General features: G+C 35.0%; 1 protein-coding gene across 10 annotated transcripts in view; it reads right to left on the reverse strand.

The window, feature by feature from the left end:
- Positions 1-79: 79 nt before the first annotated feature.
- The window catches only part of LOC110837360 (BTB/POZ-zinc finger protein abrupt), a 273544-nt gene continuing 249601 nt past the window's right edge, over positions 80-24022 (reverse strand). For all 10 annotated transcript variants that reach the window (XM_022079380.2, XM_022079382.2, XM_022079384.2 and 7 more), the window contains one exon: positions 80-11331. In XM_022079380.2, the coding sequence (XP_021935072.1) occupies positions 10364-11331 (968 nt within the window). In that variant the 3' untranslated portion in view covers positions 80-10363. The remainder of the gene's footprint in view (positions 11332-24022) is intronic.

Raw genomic sequence — 24022 nt, forward strand, 5'->3', positions numbered from 1 at the left:
TTCTTTACTGCTAGCTGGAGATGAGAATCCATTTATGGTAACATTTACTGTGACAATATTTTTCTTAATATCTTTCACATTAGAGCAGGGTGAACCATTTTATTTGTTACAGTACTACTTAGTTTAATATATACAAACTATATAATTCCCTACAAAATGCCATACACTTTTTATTACCCTTACATATTTTAATATGTGGGAGTAGTATAGATAAGCAAACAAAATGTGAAATATATTCTAATCTTTTAGTACAGTTATATATTTTTAAAAAGTCCCTGGGCTCTTCACAGGAATTTTACACAGATGTAAATAAAAACTGCAATCAAAATTCTTCTTAAAATAGTGATATGACTTAAACCTAAAGTATCATTATCTAATCCACATGTCAAATTAGTATGGTGCAATAATTCACAAAATAGTTTATATTAAAAAAGGTGAAAGGCGGAGGATAATTCACTGTCATGGTTTTCATGGAAAATGTTTAATAAACTTCCCAGTATACTGTCCATCTCCAAGTTGCACTCAAACTTGGGTGAAATGCAATCTAAAAGACAATTTCATTTTGACAGTATAAAGTCATATCATCTTTCCATGGTTTGAATTCACAATAAAAATACAAATTGCAGACCTAAATTTCCATTGCTTAATTTGCAACATACAGACACCAGGGCTTCATAATAATATAATTAGGCAATTCTTTGCTAAGATTACACCACAATTATTTCGGACACATTCCACAGTCTGAGATATAATATGCACAGAGTTGGCTCTACACTTCTGGGATTAGTGCTGTAACAAATGAATTTCTATCGACTCCTTTAAACACTAATTTGTTACTACTAACCTCGATAATAAAAAAACGTTAGTATACTGACAATAACCTGAATGCTGGACGTCAGCTGACTCCCAAAGCAGTGAGTATACAAAAATACACGTTCAGCATCTAAAATAATTGCAGAGCGAAAAATACAATTGCGTGCACTACCAGATTTTAAAAATGGTGACATAAGAAACTGTATACACCGACTTCCATGGTCAATGGAAGGAATTTTGTACAGTCTCTACATATAAGCCCTGGCAGACTTAGTCACAAATTAAGCTCACACTAACAATAATTTTAATAGTGTTTGGTTGCAAATTGTTCACCTGCTGACCACACATTCTATGCTAGCCTCTCCATTCTGTAACATTATACAAAAAATAATTTACACAGAAGAGGTACGGACAAATATGACTATTCATTTTTATTGTTTGAACTAGCTTTATTTGATTTTAAACAAATAAGAATGTATTTTTCTGTGCATGCACAGAAAAATAAAATAAGCCATATTTTTTGTTACTTATATTTCCTGATTGAAGAGTGCACTTCATACTGACTAGTGAATCATGACTGGGATCAGTTACTAGTTACAAAAAATATTTTTAAATGCTACTGTTAAATGTCCTGTTGATATCCATTCAATTGTAAAATTTAAGATGTACACATCTAAGAAGCAACGCAAGGCAACAGAGAAGAGAGTTTGTTCATCAATTGCAAATTAAATAAAAAGAAATATATATATATATATATATATATACACAAATTAAAATAAGGAAAATTCTAACACACACTGACTACATCAAATTTTAATCAGCTTATCTTAAAATTACAGATAAAATTATTTTTATGCATCATTATATCAATACATATTTGTCATGGATTAATAGCATTTCAAATCGTTCTCGTTCACTGTATTCAGTTTTATTAAAAGCTACAGCATTAGACAATTAATAGTACAGTATCTCTCCAAATGTACCTCATCACACTGCCAAATGATAAAGAACATGTGTAACACAGACGCGTAAGTCACATGGGACGGATGAAGCAAGTAACAAACGCAAGATATTATGTAGACCAAGATATGCAGAATTATTTTAGAGAGGTAATGGGCTAGCTAAGGGCTGGGCGATCAGGGTTCGATCCCCGACAGGGGCAGAGGATTTTCCTCTAGCCTCGGCGCCCAGACCAGCTCTGGGGCCCACCCAGCCTCTTGTCCAATGGGTACCGGGGTCCTTTCCCGGGGGCAAAGCACGGCCGGGGCATGATGCTGACCACTCACCCCCATCTAGTGCTGAGGTCAAGAATGAGTAGGAGCTATACCTCCACTCACCCCAAACGCCTACATAGGCATGTAGTGGGGATTAAAAAAAAAAGGGAGGAAAATGTTAAACTTTAGCAGCCATGTGTCATGGCAAACCCACAGTCCACTGCACCATTAAGGTGCAGATCTGAAGTCAAACCAGAAGCTCCGATATAAGGATTTTAAATCATATGTCATATGACACGGAAAAAAATATTGTAAGCGAGGTGAAAGACAATGAATGATTCAGAGTCATGCCCAATGGCAGGCTTTGATATTAGTGACGTAGAACATTTAAGTTCAATTTTTGGCATTAGAAGGAGAACATGGCTATTTATAAATGTAATATTAGTGTTCTTTATGGTTATATATATAAAATCATGTAAATTATGAAATGACAGAGATACAAAGCCTAAAATGCTCATTCACGTGACAGTGACAATCAAAATTAAAAGATTATCCTCGGGCATCATAAAATGAGTGTATATCTGCAGAAATTCTGTACTTTCCACTGTCTGCACCATATAAAGTTCAAGTAGTACAATAAAGTTATTTAAATACTGAGAAAATAAATATATACAAGAATAAAAACTGAAATGTATAAAGTAAACAAAAAACACAATATAATTTGGTGTGCATGACATTAATAATAAATGAATAAAAATTATGTTAAGCTAAAACCCATACCACTTACTAAAAGGAACTGCAGTTGTTAATGAATGAGCAGAAATAATTGCAAAGTATTAGTACAGGCAAGCAACATCATCCAACACCTCTTAAAATAAAGTATTTTATAACAAAAGGAACCAAGCATACCATAATTAGTAGTTAGTTTAAAATGCAAAACCACCCTTTTCCTTGCAATCCTCCCACTCCCAAACCCATGTCCTGTCAATACCCTGTAAGACACTTTCTTCCAGTTTTCTGTTTAACAAAACACAGGTACTGAAATGGGTTCCAAACAAAGGGAGGGGAATAGGGGGTTGGGGAACTAGAATCCCTGAGAATAACTTTGTAACATTGTTTTAACAATTCCCTGCCGTTTAAATTTGTTTTAAAAAAACTCCCCTACCAGCCCACTGGGTAATTGTATTTGAGTTCAATGGATAAGACTGGGAATGAAATATCCTGTTTCTTTGTGAGATCTACAGTTTTACCGAGTTTGTGAAAAGCACTCTCGCTCTTCCCGTTTCAATACCTGTATTCACACCTCAAGTAACATACTGCATACGTAAAAATATGAACACAAGTGCAGTCTTTCAGATTCTTATGGCAAGACGTGACATCATAAGATTAAAATTAGAGTTCTGTCTATCATCAGTATGTTGAAGGCAAATAAGATGATAAGCCCAAAGATGCAAATGCAATAAGTAATAAAAATAACGTTCCTGTGTTTTTTATTGCACTCATTTTTAAAATTCTCCTCTGGAAGTAATCTAAATATAAGCTCTTAATAATCTGATTTATATAAAATATATTAATTAAACTGAAACCTTACTTAAAGAAAACTACTTAGGAACAAATATTTTATTAATTTGATTTGTTATGAGAATTAAACTGTGAAATGGAATAGGAATAAGGACTGTGGAAAGAACAACTGAAAATCTGGTGTACTGCCAATTGAGCGATATAAGGAACCTATATCAATTAAATTAATGCAACACAAATCATACACGAAGTTCAGCTATCATAAAAATAAAAGACAATATTACATCCCTTCTTTGCTGCCTTGCTATCGTTTTGAACAAAGTCAGTGCACACTACATGTTGAACAGTAGTACAGCAAATAAAACTGATTTTGTGTGCAAAATGCTGTTACAAAGCCTTTAGTACTCGATGTAAAAAAAAAGTTATCTATAAGAAGTCAATTATTTTCACTTGACTCATTTGTTACTAAATTGTTCCACATGTTTAAGACTATTATACTATTCAACTAAAAGTTAAAAAAAAATGACGCTACAGTAAATGCACAGAACAATTCATTGTATACATATATCATATTTATATATAATAATTCTTAATTACAGATTCTGAAGAATAGCATATTGTGTCTGCGGAGGTTCTGAACTCCCACAGTTGTCAGAGCTTGTTCACCTCACAACACGGACTAGCAACAGGGAGGAAGTTTGTTAAATTCTTGTAGAGACTTATGTCTGTCAAGGCCAGTATCTTACGTGCACTAATTATAGACAGACTGACCTTGAAAGACACTGAGAAAAAGCACAATCCTGAGCGGACAATCTATATACATTCAGTGTGTGAGAGATATAAAAAACCACTGGGTAAATGTTACAAAAGAAGTAACAAAAATACTGTTTCTATTACAATCAATATTTTACCTGAGTTAATAACCTGTGTGTAATGTAAGGTAAATAAGTGGGATGTGTGTAGCTGTCTACAATGAGATATATTTCATGTTTCCCTCCATTATGCAGAGCTCCGTGTTGTGAAAGTCTACCTTTCTTAACTTTAAATGGGAAGAAACTGAAAAACTTCATCATAAATGATCAACTAAACATAAGGAATAATTAAACATACATATAAAAAGAAGTTAAAACTACTAACCAAATTGATTGCCTCTTTCCTTGATTTTTCACATCTACTATGTATGCATTTCTCATGCTTCTACAGCAAAATATGTAATAATGCGTATGTGTGTAATTTCTCCTACTTTTTCTAACCTATAAAAAGTTCTTTTATTATTTCTTCTTTATTAGGGAGCAAGATAGGAACTGTGAACACCTGAAAAAACAGCCAACCAAATTTGTGCTGGCTGCCTTTTACTCTATTTGACACGTGCTCTAATATCATTTTAATCATATCATGCTGTACAAAGAAGGCACAAAGTCCCTCAACAATAAGCTAACCTCTCCATACAAGGGAATAAAAAGCCCTCAAACTAAAATGCATTACAAAAATCAGCTAGTTATCTGAGGCATGCATGTCAGTTTTAACCTGTAAATCGCGTATTATGCGCCAATATTAATAAATGACAAACTCATATTTGTAATACATAATACAAAATGTGAAATTAATTCATAAATATCTTGAGAACAGGGGAGAACTACCTGTCAAGATTCTCTTCAAAAGTTTTTGTCAAAATTATGAAGTTGCATAAAAAAATTTCAAATTTAGATTAAGAAAACCAGAAGAGCAAATATTTCTGCAAGGTAATCTGCGAGTACTATTTATCCCTACAATTTGAGTTTAATTAAAGACAGATAACTTGATCTTAAAACTGAGCTACAATATAAAGGATATGCAACAATGTCTACAACACATGCTTTCATTTTTTAACTGAATACTCAGTGTGGTAATGCAACAACAAATGGAATTTCATTTACCACCTTAACTGCTTGTATTTAACATGTTTAATGCATGCCCCACAATTTTGTTAGCTGTAGCATTATGATCTTATCACTATTATAAATGGAACACAGATGCCATCTTTACCATTGTTGAGGAACTGTACTCTACACTTAGGAACCACATTGTTTTGCCTGCCGAGCCCTCGGTAATTAAAAAAAAGTAAAAACAAAAACAAACAAAATTCCTTCTCTGTAAATATGGCACTGAATACAAACACTATTTCTCTTCACTGTTTATATAAGCTCGCAAACATGTAAAACACAGACCTCACTTTCTACAATTTACACCAAAAAAGTTGAGGTTTCTATTTATGTTTCAATACATAATTTATAATTTTTATATATCTAATAATATACCAGAAAACTGACATAAAACAAAATGAAATAATTTCTTTCCCTTTAAAAAAGTACTACAATGAAGATTAAACATGCATAAAACAAAATATAAAAATTCAAATTCTGATTCTGGCTGACTTAATATCCACATTCCTAACAACATTTAACTCGAGAAATGTAGTACAAATCTTTCAGTCCAGACATCAACACTGGTCACAAAAGAATTTTAAAAAAATCCATTTATAAAACTAACAACACATCTTGTTATTCTTGCCATACATTAAGTAGTTGTTTGTTGTACTACAGTTATCATACACAGCACAACAATTTGCTGATTTTTTGTTTCTTCTAGTATTATTGTATAACCTAGTAACTAACATACACTTATTTCTAGGGTACACTTAATTTACAATAAACCATTGTAATGAGGTAGTATGAGTAGTATTGTTGCTTCTGTGGACGACAGAAAGCTAGTCTTCAGTACGTTACGTGTCATGCGGTGAGTGACCATCAAACCGCATGGTCATGTCTCATTTTGTAATGCACCGCGCCACGCAGCGGTCAACAAATGGAACGATAATATTACTATATAAAACTAAATAACTAGGTTAAAACTGGAGGGAAGCTGAACCAAGCTAGTCCAATATGACTCAAGAGTACCGGGAGGATCAACTGGGAAACAGTCAGAGGCTACGATCAATTATCACACTGACAAAACAATATGATGGTTTGGTTAGTACCAATTTCTCATACTATTATCATATATATATATAATCCTGAAATTTTCCAACAAAGCTATCTAATATATAATCAAATCTATAAATTCAAATAGCTAAAGAATCTTTACCTTTTCTTCAGACTATCATTCATAATTGTTATTTACAATTTAATCTAAATTTGCTTTAAAAAGAAAAAGAAACTATACAAGCAATAAGAAGAAAAAAAGATAAAAGCACCTTTCTTTTTTATAATTTTTACATTACTTTTTCACGGAACAGTAAAAAGCACGCCTAATTATCTTAATCTCTAATGTGATGACACTCATTACAACTTCAGAGTAATATTCTTATTTTTAACTGTCATGTCTGACTTCATGAGAAGTTAATGAAAACTGCAGTAACAACTAACACATATCCACACTGCGTTGTCTCCACCTGTTAGTGTTCATGTCAGATACAACTTCCTATATATTTAGACACACTGTTCAGGTGGCTTGTGCACTGCAGTGAATCTCTAGAAAGCCAGACTTTCCCCAAACAGCATTACACAAGACTTTGTTTCAACATTTTCTTTCACTGGATTCCAAGCTGATATAATACTTTTCAAAATCAGATAAAAATATCAGCATCAGAACAGACCAAAACAACAATTCAGAAACAATAATAAAAGACAGGGTTAACAATAAAATTTTCAGGGTAAACTTGTTTCAAAATCCATCTGCATCTACATTCTGTCTAAATAATGATAATGATGACAGTGGTGGTGATGACAGCTGTAGTTATAATACTAGTAACCATAATAACAATAGTGGTATAATAATAATAATAATAATAATAATAATAATAATACAAGACTGTTCACACCGATCTATACATTAATCATACAAGGGAGTCATTTTTCAGCATTTAACTTCATACATAACAATTATCTGCATTAAAACTATCTGTTATGTTGAACTTCAAAGTTGGGGGGTTGATTGTCCCAGAGCTTGATGTGAACAGACCATCAGGACTGAATGATAACGGAAGGAGAAGTCACATAACAGCCCTTAAACCATGTTAATATTAAGCGAGGTATAAAAATAAGTACTACAGGAAGTGAACTTCTGCGTCAAAAACAGAAATCATGAAAACAATAAAAAAATACCTGAAAACATTGAGTAATTATGTTTAGTTGTATACAACAATGGAAGATCTACTGAAAAGTAGTATTATGGAAGTTATGTAACAGACCTATTATAATACCAACTGGAAGATAATTAATTACATGAACTTCACAATTCATGTATGTGAGGGCATATAATTATGTACATATATGTGTGTATGCAGCTTTTATGTGCATGATGTGCCAACTAATACCATACTACTTAATCTCTAGTCACAGAACTTGTCAAGAAACTTCTCACATCAACTAAATATTACACGAGATTTCAAGTTCTTGACAGCGATGAATATGTGGGTCACCGTCTTCTGGGTTGTGATGCTGCCAAGTAGTCTTGTTGGTGATACCAACATTATGAAGGAATATATGACCTCCATCTGTCACAATCCAGAATACCATGATCCACAAGTATATATTATTGTATGTTATCTCCAAAACTCTTACACTGAATTAAAATATATCAATAAACAAACATATCAAAGTTACTGCAGTATGCCTGCTTATACATCATTCTATTATCACTTTTGAAGTTCAATCCTGATGACACAAAGACTGGAGTATGACTATATCTCATACCAGAAGTGTTCTCCAATGCTCTGTTGTGACATATAATGATTCTCGTAAAAAATAAAAATAATACAATGGCACAAAATGGATGATATGACTGTGTGTCCAAATGCCTTAGTTTACTCAGTTATGCGCGTGTTCCTGAGGAGTGTAAGGCAAACCCCCAACAATGGTAGATTTGCGTGAATAATTATATACTGCACTGAGGTATTGTGTGAACTATGAGGTAAGATGGTGGCGTGCCATGCTCAGATACTCCTGTGAGAGAATACCTAAAATGAACAGCACCTGTATTTATTCCCAGAGACTTTGTACTTTATAAAACTTTTAGACAAAATTAAAACTCCCAAGACTATGTATTTATATACTGCATCTTCATCATCTTTTAAGGTCTGACAAGCAAAATGAGGTAAGTTAAAAATTCCACTTGTAAGAGGTATTAACAGACTGCTATAAGCTTTCTTGGAAGCCACATTTTCATGCCTCGATAGGTATGCAACAAATCAGTCCACATTGCACAGCACTGGGTTGCTGATAATCTAGTTCATCATTACAGACCCATATTCCATTTTCTACTCTGACAGAGTAGTATTGTACTAAAGCCAAGAGTGTTTCCTCAAATACGATACATAAACGTATGTAAAGCAATATGCATCCATCCTACTGCATTAGCAATGAACTAAAGTTACTTGCCTATCACAAAAATCCTTTAGTAATAATGTTTATGAAAAATATTCTACTATCCTGCCCATAATGTATCTACCTTCTGAAGCACATCTATTGTTTATTCATAAATGAATGAAACAGGATGAGAGTTTAGTCACTCAAACTATGCTAGCATATCAGGACTAGCTAGTTTAAAAGAAAATGTGAGCTAAAATCCTGACTGGACTTTGATTTAGGAACGATTCTGCAATATTATAGTCCATCTCTCTCTTTTTCTGCAGAGGACTGTTGCCTTTATTGTGCTACACAGTCACATTTGCGAGCAGGAACCCTCAACATTAAGTAATCATGTATATTAAATGTTTATCTGTTAGGAACCTCTGCAGGGTAATGTCACCATGTGTCATGCAAAATTTTAGTTAACTCCATTATCATACAATAATCACCAGTACAAATAATCACATCCACTCTTATTTTTCACTGTCTTAATCAGTGTCCTTGGAAGCAATATAACTGCAGCAAGTAAGAAATAAAAAGTGTAATCTTCATCATTCTATCTGATGCACAGTGGATTCAGAACATCTATGATGTCTACACAATTATTACTCTTACTATCCTAGTCCACAATACCTCATACCAGTAATGTGATTTTGTAAAATTTATTTACATAACATTATTTTAGTAAATTTCACACAAAACTTCCAAGAACACTGGAAAATATGTCAATGGTTTTTAAATGAACAGTCATCTGGCTTAGATACATAGTTCTATTACTTCAACCTCATTCAACTGTCATTTCTTTTTGCAAATAACAAATTTAAAATTCCTTTACTTTATTATCAGATGAAATGACACATCTTTTGATAGCTCCCTCCTAATACAAACAATAAAATTTCCTGCTTTTGCAACCTCAAGGAGAGTTGAAGCACCACATATATATACAGTACCTAACACGCGAAGCCAATTTTTTAACCGTATACATACCCCTGATTTCTTTTAACTGTGATTCCACTATGTGGGGAATTACTGGATGGAGACTGTTTTACATATTCTCTTTTTAAAATTCACTTATTAAATGAATGGGAGGAAACCCCTTCTGATATTTCAACATAACTGATTTGAGGTAGAAGGATGGAATTTCATTCAGTCATATATGTTACATTTGTTTTTCTCCTACATTACTCAACATTCCCATAAATGAGGCTGTACTGTTAAAAAAAATAAATAAAAGAAACTAGGAATAATACAGGAAGTAAATTTGCTTACACAAATATTCTTGTCCTGTGTTCATTTCCTTTTGGCATGAATTGCTTGGCTAAGGGTTCCCTCCTTTCTTGGAATGGAACCATCATCAGTATGGGCTACTATTCCAATGTGAGGTAGTTGGATGGAATTCATGTGCGGCTTGGCCGAAGGGCGATATTTTCACTCTGCTTTGATGACTTCCTGTTCCTCCTCACTGTATTCATCCTCCTCTTCTCCTGCTGAGGATTCCAGTTCCTCTATTTCCTCATCTGCACCTCTATCCTCAACCTCTCCAATCTCATTTTCCTCCCTCTCTCCCAACTTACTGTTGTCTCCCTCATTCATTGCTGCTGCCACTGCTGCAACTGCTGCATGCTTGCTGCTCAAACCGAGCCCTAAGCTGTTGCTGGAGTTTTCTGCTATAAACTGAAGGTACGTGTCCAGGATGGCACTGCCCATACAGGATCCTGTTGGTGCAGGCAGAGGTGGAGGAGGAGGAGGAGGTGGTACACGGTTCGATTCTCCCATTCTGCTGCCACCACCAACCACCAGATTGTGTGCAATTGAGTCTATGGACTTGCCAGCAGAGGTAACTGGGATTCCGTGGTGATGTTTGGAACCTACCTTGGTGATGACAGCAGCAGAATTGTGGACGGTGGGTGGTGGTGGAGATAAGGGACCAAACCTTGAGTTGGCAACTGTGAGGTCCTCAGGATCATCACCACCATACAGGCTGCTTCCGGCTTCTGATGGTGCACCTATGTGGTTTGACTTCACCTCTAGGCGCACATCAGGACGGCGAGGGCCTGTAGGCGATGCTCGAGCGCGCAATTCGGCGGCTGAAACTTTGACACCTGCCTTTGCCAGAAGCCGAGATGCCAGATCTGGGTCAAATGGTGATGGCATCGGTAAAACTGGCAGATCTTTTGTGCTGATGCCACGATGCTGTCGGCTCATGTGAGAATGAAGCGAGTTGCGAGACTTTGCCACTGTACCACACAGAACACAGCGATACCCTGGGCACACAGTATGCTTATCCTCCAAATGTGTGCGCAGGGTGTGTGCCGAACGGTAAATCTTTCCACACTTAGGACAAGGACGAGGATCGGTGGCACGAACCCGCATCACATCCAGCCCACGTCGAGATACTGAAACAATCATACATACTCTACAGTCACTGCAAATCCACAAAAATTTTCTTATTATAAATGCAAATTTTTTACAGTTAACAAACTAAAACATCACTAGGAAATTCTGAATCTATGAAGTCTTCATGCCAATTGTTCATGCACAATTATACAAGGCAATAAAAAATAAATATAATTTCAAATGACTGGTTGTCATAAATACTCACGATACAATATTGCAGAGGATATCAAAACATAAATTTATGGAGACATTTCTTATGTGAAAATGTTTTCAATGTGGGAACATTCAACCTATATAACACTACTGAGTCGCTTAAATATGAACCAATAGCACTGATCAAACTTAATTAAAAGATAAAACATTTTCCACCTCAACAGCTATGTGAACAACATATGCAGTTTTGCACACTTGTAAATCAGCATACAACACACTTCTTTACTCAGAATGACTGAGCTTAGTATTCCAGACCTTAGCAGATTGACAGTATTACAATTAATTTTCATAACATCATCCTGGAAAACCATAAAGATGGATTAAATCCAACAAAATATAGCTATTGTAATTGTGATAACACCTTCATCAGAATCATTTTGAAATAATTTATCACTGCTGTTTCAACTTAGAAGTTTAGTCATGATCATGAAACATTCCTTTCAAACAATATATACAATACACATATTTAAAGTTCTTACTCCTGTACTTCCATATTGCAGAATGAAAGTAATAATTTGTTGACATAGTATGTTTTCAGTTGCATTATTTCATAATATTTATTAGTTCTTACTTTCTAGAATAAGAAAACTTAATGTACCAATGAAGTGGAAATAAGGGTCAGACATACAAATCACAATTTCTATATGTAAATAATATGGAACTAAGAAATGCAACGTAACATTAGTAAGTAAACTTTTACTGCTTGGTGGCAAAGTGACTATAATGAAACATATACACTGAACTTCCACAAGAAAAACAAATAAATCTCTTACCTGCCATTTCCTTCCCCAGTAACTGTCCACAAAAACCAACTAATAAAACATGCAGTAAAATTGTCTAATGTTTTAACATTTCCACTTGTTTATTTACTGCAGCCATTATAAATCATCATACAGGGTTAATAAATAATTCAACATGCTTAAGAAGGAAGTTGTTCTTATATGCTCACAAAAATTTGTGGCCTATTTCCTCTTCTATCTTTGTGTCTGTAATACTATAATAAAATCTGACTACAAATTATTAGACAGGGATATTCATACTAAAACCAAAAACGTATTTGAAGTCACGAACAGAATTCACTTCAATTTATTGTTTTCCTAAAAATGCTGTACTGGTAGCACCCCAAGACCAGACAGAATTGAAACCATGTACACAGTTCTCCAGCTCATTAATATAAATGGGTGATGCTTCAGTTAGTTTTCTTTTTCCCTCCCCCCACATAGAACTATCAAAATGGTGGAAAAGATGAAGAAGAATATCTAAAATCCAGTTCTTACAGTTTCAGCACATTTTTACTCCACCATTTCACATTTTAATTTACACAAATTTTTAATTTTCTAACAAATCTTTTTGTGAACTGGACTTTAATGTTGGTAGGATGGAATCAGCTAATTTGAGGACAAGGAAAACTGAAACTTAAGTCATCATTTTGCCAGTCATATAAACAGAATACAGAATGTTCCATTTAAAACACAACTCTAACTACAGCAGCATTTTAAGCTTGGGTAATATCAATATTACAAGATGAGCTAATTTTAGTTTTTATTTATTAGAAAAAACTTACACATCTTAACAGCAGATGTCCACCACCTTCTCAAAGATACACAAACACTTCCTCTGTCCCAAAATGTTACTACTGGTCAATGTACTGTTGTCTCTTTTGGTACTTTTGACTAAGGATATGATTTTCTAAATAATTCACAAAGAGCAGCAAATGATCTGGATGGAATGCAAGAATGAACATATGTTCTGCTCATGTTTACACGGCTTCTGTGCAAATGGTAGCCTTGACTTGAGTGACACGGGGAAAGTTGTGAGGTTATATTACACAGCAGTGCACCTGCTTCTGATTTAATTTTTGTTCCACAGTACATGACTTCTTGGGTTGCATTTTAAAATAGTACATCTGTACTCCCTTCTTAAAATTAATATAACTATTATGCCTATTTGTATCTTCCTGTCTTCATTTACAAAATAATGCGTGGCATCGTCACAAAACAGTCACACACTATCTTTTTTTAATCATTTCTCAACGTATGTATAGAAAAAGAAAGAGAACTACTTTAAAAGTATGTGGTAATATATATAGTGAAGGAATACACCACTATGTAGGATCTATGCACTATTAAGGCATTCAACTTAAGTACGAAAAACCACATCAGTGTGAAAATAAAACTTCTAGTGCAATGCTGTGAACATTATAGGAAGATGAAAACTTCAAATATTGTAGTTAATGTTTTACATTACCAGAATGTCATCACCATGTTGTAAAACTTGCCATTCAAACGCATTTTACAAAAGTAAATTTCTCATAGTTAGAGGCTAGAAGTTAATAAACAATTATAGCTCCTACTGATTCTTAACCTCGGCACTAGATGGGCGGTCAGCATCATGCCCAAGCTGTGCTTTACCCCCAGGAAAGGACCCCCGGTACCCTTTAGATAGGAGTTGTTATAATCTGTCACACAGCAGGTACAGTTCTTGCATGCGGTAAGGTGATGTCTTTCATACCTCATCTGCACAAATTACAATAGTCTCCTGGAACATAAACTGTTTGACTGCGCATTTCTTACGATGGAAATCGTGCACTGCCAGATACATTAACACATGTTTGAGTCTGAATCTGAACTGAGAGTCTGATTTCATCCACTGATTTGTGTGTGTGTGTGTGTGTGTGTGTGTGTGTATGCATTTCTAACAAAAAGTGAGATAATTATGGGTTATTTACTCAACCATGAAATACACAGCAATAAGTGGGACAAATTACAAAATACGAAAAGAAACACTTACTGCCCAATAGTATGGATGGGCCATCACTACTAGAAAATATCTGACCCTTCAAGGGCATTGGTATTCATTCCAGTGCTAAAACAAGACATGTATGGCTACAAAAGACTTTCTGATAAACAGTACTGGACCTGTGGGAGTAACTATGGAAACAAATCTTTTATCTTATCTGTGAAAACAATGTGTATTTCATAATCTTTATCACAATTAAAAAAATACCATTAACATTTCTGATATACCAGATGACGCAAAGAAACTTAGTTTCTTTCATTTGATGATAACTGCACAGAAAGAAATATTAATGCTGACAACTGACAATTCAGACACTAGCAATAAAAAAACACAAGTTTTAATTTCTTGTCTATATAATACATATTCAGATTAGTATGTTTAAATTGTCCTTGTGTCAATAAAAATGAGCAACTTTCTCAACCAAAGTATTTTGTTCTCTACTTTGGTAACTAGTTTTGGAGAAGATTCCTGAATTTATAAGCGATTTGTGCAGATCTGACATACAGTATGACTGCAGTTAAGGTGTTTCAGAAGATGCCACTTCAGGTAAATACAAGATACAGTGAAATAATAAGTAGTAAATGTGAGAATTCTTGTAAGATTTGAGGTTTTCACAGTGGTGAGTGTGAAGATTTCAGTCTCCTGGGTTGTTGCGCTGAGTAGTCTGGTCAATGTTTACGAACCAACCAATCGCCCTGACGGAGGCAGTATGACCTCTGAAACGTTGGTGAACATCGACCAGACTACAAGGCGCAACAACCCAGAAGACTGAATTCTTGTCACAAATCAAATAAATCTGCAGAAAATGTACTGTTCCAGTGAGATACATAACAGTCAATAATTTGTCACCTACAGTAAATGTAGAAATATGCAAGTACTACTTTTCGTCATACAGCACCAAGATGTCCCACGTAACTCTACAATTCTATATAATGTGTTGTATACAATAAAACAGTTTAATAAAACTTCAATGAATAAAGTCCAGATAGTATATAGAATCATTTTATCAGAAGTATCAAGACTAAAATGAAGGAAACTGATACATGTTTCTTTTATATGGAATTGGGACTTTTTCTTACCAAAGTTCCCTACAATCCACTCATTTTATATGGACAAATTTCAATAAATGGTAAAATAATTATTCTCAATTTTATATAAAAAAAGTCTGTAGGAAGACACTGAAGTTTGAAACAAAACAAGTCCATGCAACAATATGAAATGTCTTTGTATTCTGGATTGATAAGGATGATCGAGTGAGCATCACCTTCAACAACCAGTAAAAATTCACAAATTAAATGTACAAATTTCACTAGTTCCAAATTAAAGGTAATGATGAAGGATCCATCTGTTTCACAATCCTAATCACAGTGATCTAAATGACAACTTTCATAAGTTGGTTACAATGTGATCACACAAATACCTAATTACATTTTTATCATTTCAGTATCCATTATACAAATCAAAGTCTTCTCTTCCTACAAAACTGGTGCAATGTAAAGTCTACAATGGACTGCACAACCAAATGGTTTCGAGTACATATATTAAAAATGTTTGTTTGCATACTACGTTTATGTATTAAATAATTAGATGGCATACGACCACTTTCATAATCACTTCAATATGTAACTATGAAACTGAAAATCTGCAAGCTGTAGTATAAAATATGTTGTTTTGTTGTCATGGATTCTTGTTAAATGCAAGTTGTGTGACACTGTTTCATACACAACTCCATTCTTTCCTTCTTTAAGGAGGCATTGTCTTTTTTCAATGTCAAATAACGCCATAAAGAAGGTTATATACTGCTCCTCACACAGTAATATTAGCCATTATTAAGAAAGAGCACTGTAGTGTTTCTTGCATGGCTTTTACTACAATCGTCTTATTAACTAACAGTAATTTCTCCATTTATACACGTCTTCTGCAAAATAATATGATCTGTTCTTCACATACATCATCTGAATTCTAATATTAATTCAGTTTCAGTCGGTAACAGGTAACATGGCAGACAACAGCATGGCACTAACAGTGAGGGAGACAATATCTCTTAAGATGCCAACATCAGATAAAACTACATAAACCTTTTATATAAATAAATGTATAGAACTGTTGTCAACTCAGAGTTCAATCATCATGGAAAAATATCTGTTTTCATGATTTTTTTAGGAATTCATCTACAATATAAATGGAGAAATGACTGTAATTAACCACCCAAGTCCCTGTTCAGTTGTTAAAAAATTATGTTATAACTGTGACCAGAATAAAACGTAGGGTACCATGTCTCTCAGTGCTCACATGTACGACCATTTCAGGGTCTTCATCTTGTCCCATTGCTGTGTATGCTTCATGCGCATGTGGTTGCGAACAGAATTCGGATGTGAGAAGGCCTTGGCGCAAGTAGAAACGGGGCATGTGGGGGAGTCGCGGGGATAATGCTCTTCTAGGTGTGCACGCATCGCTGGTAGCTCGATTACCACTGCATCACACAGCGGACACTCGAAACTCCTACCCGGCCCCGACAAACCGTCACCCGAGCCTGTTCCCGCACCTGCCCCTGCAATGCAGGCCAGCAAGAATGGTTCCAATTAGAATCATCACCATCAGAAATGAAATGGGGAGGAAACCACTATGAAAGCTAAGAATAGACAATGTTATAGAAAGTATACTGTAATATTTATGTTGTATTTGAATTTGCAGTTTGAAATTCATGAATGGACACATGTTTCAAAATGCAAATAGAATTTTGTATTGTCCCACACTGAAAAAAGAAGAAAAACTGTCGTTTGGATGATTTCATACCTTCCGAAGAAAACCTAATGAACATTTAAGATGTACTAAAATGAAACCATTCTTGAGCCCACAATTTGCATCATACATTCAGCATTCAAATGTTTCAATAAAAATTCCCAAAGTTTTTAAATCTATATATTTATTATGCAAATTTCAAAGTAGAATAGAGCATCAATATAAATATGAATATTCACTAACTAGTGTACATGATTCTCTTAATAAGGAACTCTGCAAATCAAAACACACATCCGATCACATTACAAGTGCAGTGACGCTGACCCTTTTACTTCTGATTTCAGCTGCCAACAACAGCCTTGCATGAAGCAAAGATTGAAAATTGTTTTAAAAAATTAACAGCCCTTACATTTAATCATACTGGCACTTAAAAAAGATCTTCAACTGATATCAACAAGTGAATACAACTCAATATTTTTAGACAATTTATATTCTGCTGCACTGAAAGCATAGTGTATATTTAAATTCTTTATTTTTTAGATGTTCATGCTGTAACATAAAAAAAGAACACCTTATAGGCTCTGACCATGTCAGCTTGTCTGTCTGTCTGTCCGTCAGTCTAGCATTTTTCCTACAAACTAGACAATCACATGGTCAAATGTCACTGTTGGAGCACAGCATTCCATATTGTCACAGCTGTAACATTAATACCACTGATGCCATTTGTGAATTTATTCCCTTGTTCACCCTGCTGACATCAACACCTATGATGTGGTGTGAAGTACACCTTTGTAATCACGGTGTTCTCCAAAAACAAACCTTCCCAATCTTGTTATTACACTCTTTTAGAGCATCTTTTATTCCCTCCACCTCAAATACGAAAGGTTAATTTCTTCTAAGTGAAACCCAACAACAGAAAACTGCAACTACTATTAAATGGACTGACTATTCAGAAATGCGGTCCCCAAACTTATCACAAAAAACAAAAGGTTTTATTAATTCACATCAATTACAGAGGAAAACACTGAAGGAGTCCGTAATTGACGGGTAACTATCGATGAAGTGGCGTTATCACCTGTGCATCAGTCACGGTTCTGCTCATTAAATCATCCAAGACTGATTTGGGTTTTACGAAGTTTGTGCAAGATGAAAGAAGACATGGAGGTCCACTGCCCTATTAGGACTTTGAGAGATGCACATCTTCACATGACCCACTGTTTATTCACATACAATTGACCTACCACTTTTCTTTGTGTGACTAACACATAATACAACATGCAAGCTCAACAAAATGACCATGCTAGGCATCTGACATCTTTGCCATGATGTGTAAAAAATGTTTTCTGAACTTGTGTGGTAGACTTTGCTTCTTGAAACCAGAAAATGCACTGCACTCACTCAGCAACAGTAAAGTCACCATTTTTCTTTTATTTGTACTACCAGAACACTAGTGGTGGTGGCATGTGGTACTATAACTAAAAAAGACAATTTGAACATCATATCTATCTAATAAATACATTTCTTATAATTAGAATTGATGAAAGTTTAGTTACAGTTACTGAAAGTTGTAAATGACTTTGTGTTCCCTATGTGTAACAATAATAGTATGATACTACGTGCTTTGGTCACTAGCAAAATACTCGTACAAAAGGCTACACTAATAAATGGTGGGAGCACAGTTATTTTCAATTGTTCTCTTAGAAGGGCAATGGAGAACAGACCTCAATACAGCTGATTAAACAAATGCAAGATGATGCTACGTCTACAACAAAATTTGCCGCAACACAAACATGTTATTTACTTTCCTAGATACAGGGGATGAATAACTGCAATAATTGTATCATGCGTTAGTTCCCGACATCAGTATCACTGAGAAATTCACAGTGTAAATAAACTATATCCTGTTCTCGTAATGTGCCATCTCTGTCCGAGTAATTTCTCTGATAACATGCTTTCTTTCCTCACAGAACCTACATTACATGTCCTGTACACACACAATTTTCACTTACTACATCTTGTCCTGCTGTCTTGAGAAAGTCTGTCATATACACGACATACTACTTAAGTTTGGAGGGGAAACTCTTGGAAAACAGCCCTCTGCTTGGAGGACAGAAGGAAATTGGAAGACAGAAAAAATATATGAGAATGTGAAATGGATGAAGTAGTTGGCTCTGATCTTAGCATCATTGTATCTTTGGATTCCTTAACCTGCAAAGCAGCTCAGAGCCCAAGCAATTCAGAGCACATGGTTTGAGTCTGAGCTCAGCTATACACTAATTCAAATTTCACAAAATTATTATATTATTTACCTATTTTGATTTTCATTTATTCATTAGCTGGGAAATAATTCAAATGAAAAAGCAGCTGTAGGTTTCAAGCATCCATAATTTAACAGTTATTGGCTTCAAAACAGTTTTACTTGACACTTCAGTTTGTGAGAACTAAAACTATCACATTACTGTTTCAAACTTGGGTGAAATACACCAAGGAAATAAAATCAAGCCACGGCATACATGGGTTGTGGCATGCCATTCGTTTCAGCCCTTTAGTAGTTTAGCTACATGTTGGTTGGAGCAAGAATGGGCTTATTGGGCAAGTGCATGTCATCAATTGAAGATTTCTGTCTTCTGGATTGTTGCACTGTGTAGTATGGTAGATGTTTACCAATGGAGGCAGTATGACCTCTGAAACGATGGTAAACATCGACCATACTGCACAGCGCAACAACCCAGAAGACAGAAATCTTCATACTCACCGCTGCAAAAACTTCAAATCAGACATATCATTGTTTCCCACTGACCAAAGTACAAATATGAAGACACCAGCCAATCAGATGTGTTCTGAGGAGTAAAGCCTCTTAATTACAAAAGCCTGATGAAATCCATCATGTTTGAGGGATTTCATATACAACTAGAAACTGAGAAGGAGGTTTGAAAACTGTGGTCTACCAAGTTCAAAACTCTCTAAAACACTCATTTACCAGTTATTAAAGAGAACAGACCTGTCTCCAAGGGCCAGTACAATTAGGAGGAAATTTTTTTATAAAAAAAATCTGAGATATTTTATAAATGTAGTGACTTGAGTTAGATAGTTTAGAATACCGATTACATTAATTTGAGATAATTTTGGCTACAGTGAGTCAACTAGTTACAACATACATCTCTATTTCTGAAAGACTTTAATTATACATGTGTGTATCCTATGGTGAAGTGTGTGGCTCTAAGAATTTATGATCAGGCAAGGAAGAGTATCAAGTTTCATGGCATATTTCAATAACAAACCTAGTGAATTACCCAATTTCTTTGTTGTAATGTGTTGCTCATCAATAGCAGTACATACATCCCGATAACACCACATCCAGCCTTCATACACCACTGTATCAACCTTGAGATTGTTTTGTTCCACCACTAACCTCAGCACGAGAAATAACTATCCTAATGATGATGTTCTTCTGGGTTTTAGCTGAAGAAGGAGACAGTACATTTCTCCAAAATGTTATCTACTGCATAGTCAATATGGTGCCAAAATACAAAAGAACATCATCACTGTGGGTCCCGCGCCATAGCCGCGCGGTCTGAGGCATCATGCTTCGGACCAGCGATACAGAATGTGCGCTGGTTCAAGTCTCGGGGGAGAAGAAATTTTCTCTTGAGCTTTCGACCGGTGTATGGGACCAGTGCCAACCCAGCATCCTGAGAAAATTGGGGAGCTACAATGGGTAGCGTAATCCGGTCAGGAAAGCTAGCAATGGCTGGGGGTTCGTCGTGCTGACCACACATCATCCTATATCTGATTGGATGATCATTCACCTCTGCTTAGGCATGTGAACGTGAGGCCAGCAGTCAAGGTAGTCGGCTTTGGCTCTCTGGAGCTGTTACACCACGGATTTAATTTAATCATCACCGTGGAATACTCAAATCTCACAAGTATCCTTCTATTTTAGTGATACCCAAATGTAGGGGCAGGTATACTAGCGGTAATCGCTCAGAAAAAATTGTCAGCCACATTTTTAAATAAAAACCTGGCAACCCCAATTACTAAAATTTAATAAAACCTGAATAAACACAAGGCAAATTCAATACCATCAACTTAAAATATCACAACTCTGTCTTTAAATCAAATTCAAATTAAACCAACCAAGAATGCAACTGGTAACTAATACTTAAGAGACTGCAATCATTTCAGGAATAAACAGCTTTTTAGATCATGCACTATATTTTAATGTATTCACAGCACAAGAAAGTAATAATAAAAGCAAAAGAGGATAATAATATATCACAATTCTTTTTCAAGTAGATGTGCAATGCTTGTAGCAATAATGTTACTATTATTTTCTACCAAGCAATGCTATACTATTTTCAATACTTTGTAAAGTTCCTTCTAAAAGTAACCAATACTAATGGCACAATATTTCTATTTTAAGTTTAAAACACTACCTAAATTCTTACAAAAGCAAAACTCATGTGCACACATACATGCACATGCTACAAACTATCAACATTCCAAAGTTTTATATTGCTTACTGTCCACGGATAAAGAACCTAAAAAAATAGTGCCAAGGAAGCCCTGTCTGCCTCACTATTATTCCAGATTCTCAAATCACTTGAGAAGAAAAAGCACTAAAAATTAAATATTTTTAAAACCTTAACCTGAGGTAACTATCCAAGCACTTTTAGAATCATTTTCCTTACTGGGTCCAGACTTTTATTGCCCATGACCCAGCTTATGACTGTATACCAAAAATGAATGAAAGGATATTACTGCTTTAGAATTACTCACGTTAATGACTGTTGTACAAAAATGTAACTGTAACTAATTATGTGGATGACAGCAGAATACAAACCATCCACACTTTGTCTTTGTCACATACACTATACTAAACTGCACACTTCAAACTATTAAATGTTACTATAGTTCATATAAACAGCATGCACTTCAGTTTCTAATTTAAATTTCAAAGACTAGTCATCAATATAAATAAAATTCAGTTTAAACGTTCTCAACAAACTTCATTCACACTATAAATAGAATTTATAATCATGGCACAATATATGTCTCATTTTGGAAGTACACCACCATACTGCCAACACTTTACAGAAGAATCTTCATGCACTGCCAGACTATTCATGATTCATTCCAGCATAGATTTATTGAGGTTCACTGAATCCAAGTAAGTTAAGGTCCAGTAGCCTGTCTCTGCCGGATGCCATGTGCCTGCAGTTTATGATTGATGAGGTAATGTTTAGTCTTGCATTTCTTGCCACAAACATCACAGCGATGCCATTGGTCCTCGGATGTCTGAACATGAACGTTGATGACATGCTGACGCAGGTTACTGGGTGAGCTGTAAACCCGTCCACAGAACGGGCACGGGGGGCGGACAGACGAGGGGGAGGAGCCTACTACAGCCGCCCCTGCAACGACAGGGAGCGGCATATCAATAACAAGTTAAACCCTATAATTCACACTCAAAAATGCAATGCCAAAGGTAAGCTTGGTTCCAATGCAATACCAGATCTCTAACTACATCATATAAAGTCATGCATTGGAAAAATCATGATATCTTTTCCGCCCCCTACTGCTCTTCAAAAAGAAATAGAAAAGTATTAAGATGAATTTATTCCCAGTCAAGTATTAATAAATTAATTTTTTTCCAAATGTATATTATAACCTGACTGCAAAAACTATGGGTTTTTATAAAAAAAACAATGTATGATTTGATTTGAAAAGAAGAAGTACATGTTGGGCAGTATGTTTTTTAGGTACAAAAATATATCAATATCTTCAGAAACTCATATTTTTTAAATCACTGAATGCACTGCCACAAAAATCAAGATAATATAAACTTGTCAGATGTGAAACCTGTTACTCATATTTCAAAACTTGCTTTCAAGTTAGTATTAAATCACCATGTTTTCCTAACTATTTGATGAATGATGAACCTAAACATTTATGCTACAGGAAAATCATTTAATCTTCCATATGGCTGTTTAGAACCCATTTACTTCTGGTCTTATTTAATAATGATCATATATCCACACTTCAGAGCGCAATGTATCACACCATCCAGAATTCTTGTTCCTTGTCATGTGTATCAGTCAATTTTATTCATGGCCTGTTGCACATGAGTTTGATCTTCTCTCAAAATTTTCATGTCTGATTTCCACTTGGTGTTACCATGCCACCATAGTTCTTCAGTCCTCTCTGGCGGATACCGTGAGTTTGAAGTAGATGTGTACGTAAATACTGTCTGGTTTTAAACATTTTCCCACAAACATGGCATGGTTCCCAGTAGTCATTTTTTGCATGTACATTGGCAATGTGTTGCTTGAGGTTGCTACTTGTGCTGTACATACGCCCACATTCAGGACACGTCGGCTTTTGTTGCTGATGACGATCATCCAAAGGGGAACCACCATCTTCTGACACAGGCCCTGGAAGTCCAGGCCACGTGTATCAGTTCGAACATCCACTTTATTCATTATTACTAAGTCCAAAAAGATTAAATACTATCCCCACAATAGCTTTTGTTGTTACTTATGTCACTATTTCTGCTGATATAATGAATCTTGCTTGTTATTCTTGTCAAGTTTTATTCAATCTCATTCCAGACAAATCACATACAAGGAAAACTACATATAATAGTAATTATATCACTGGTCCTCATACCTTCAACATTATAACAAACTCTCAATTGTTTGGTAAAAGAGGGCAGAAATATTAACTGCAGAAAACAATAACCCATAACTCTCCATTTTGGAACAAATTTATTGTAAAACTTATTGAACTGTTTTCAAAGCAAAATCACCACAAATACGACATGCCTGTAAATAACACTAAAGATGCAGAGAAGCATCATGAGTTATTTGGAAAGAACGTAAAATAAAAGTGGTTTATTATGTTCATGTTATGCAGAGAGAATATCTGCCTGCTACA

Source organism: Zootermopsis nevadensis, unplaced genomic scaffold (assembly GCF_977971745.1).
Source record: "Zootermopsis nevadensis isolate Lab colony 2312 unplaced genomic scaffold, Znev_1.0 Znev_ptg000021l, whole genome shotgun sequence".
NCBI classification, from domain to species: Eukaryota; Metazoa; Arthropoda; class Insecta; order Blattodea; family Termopsidae; genus Zootermopsis; species Zootermopsis nevadensis.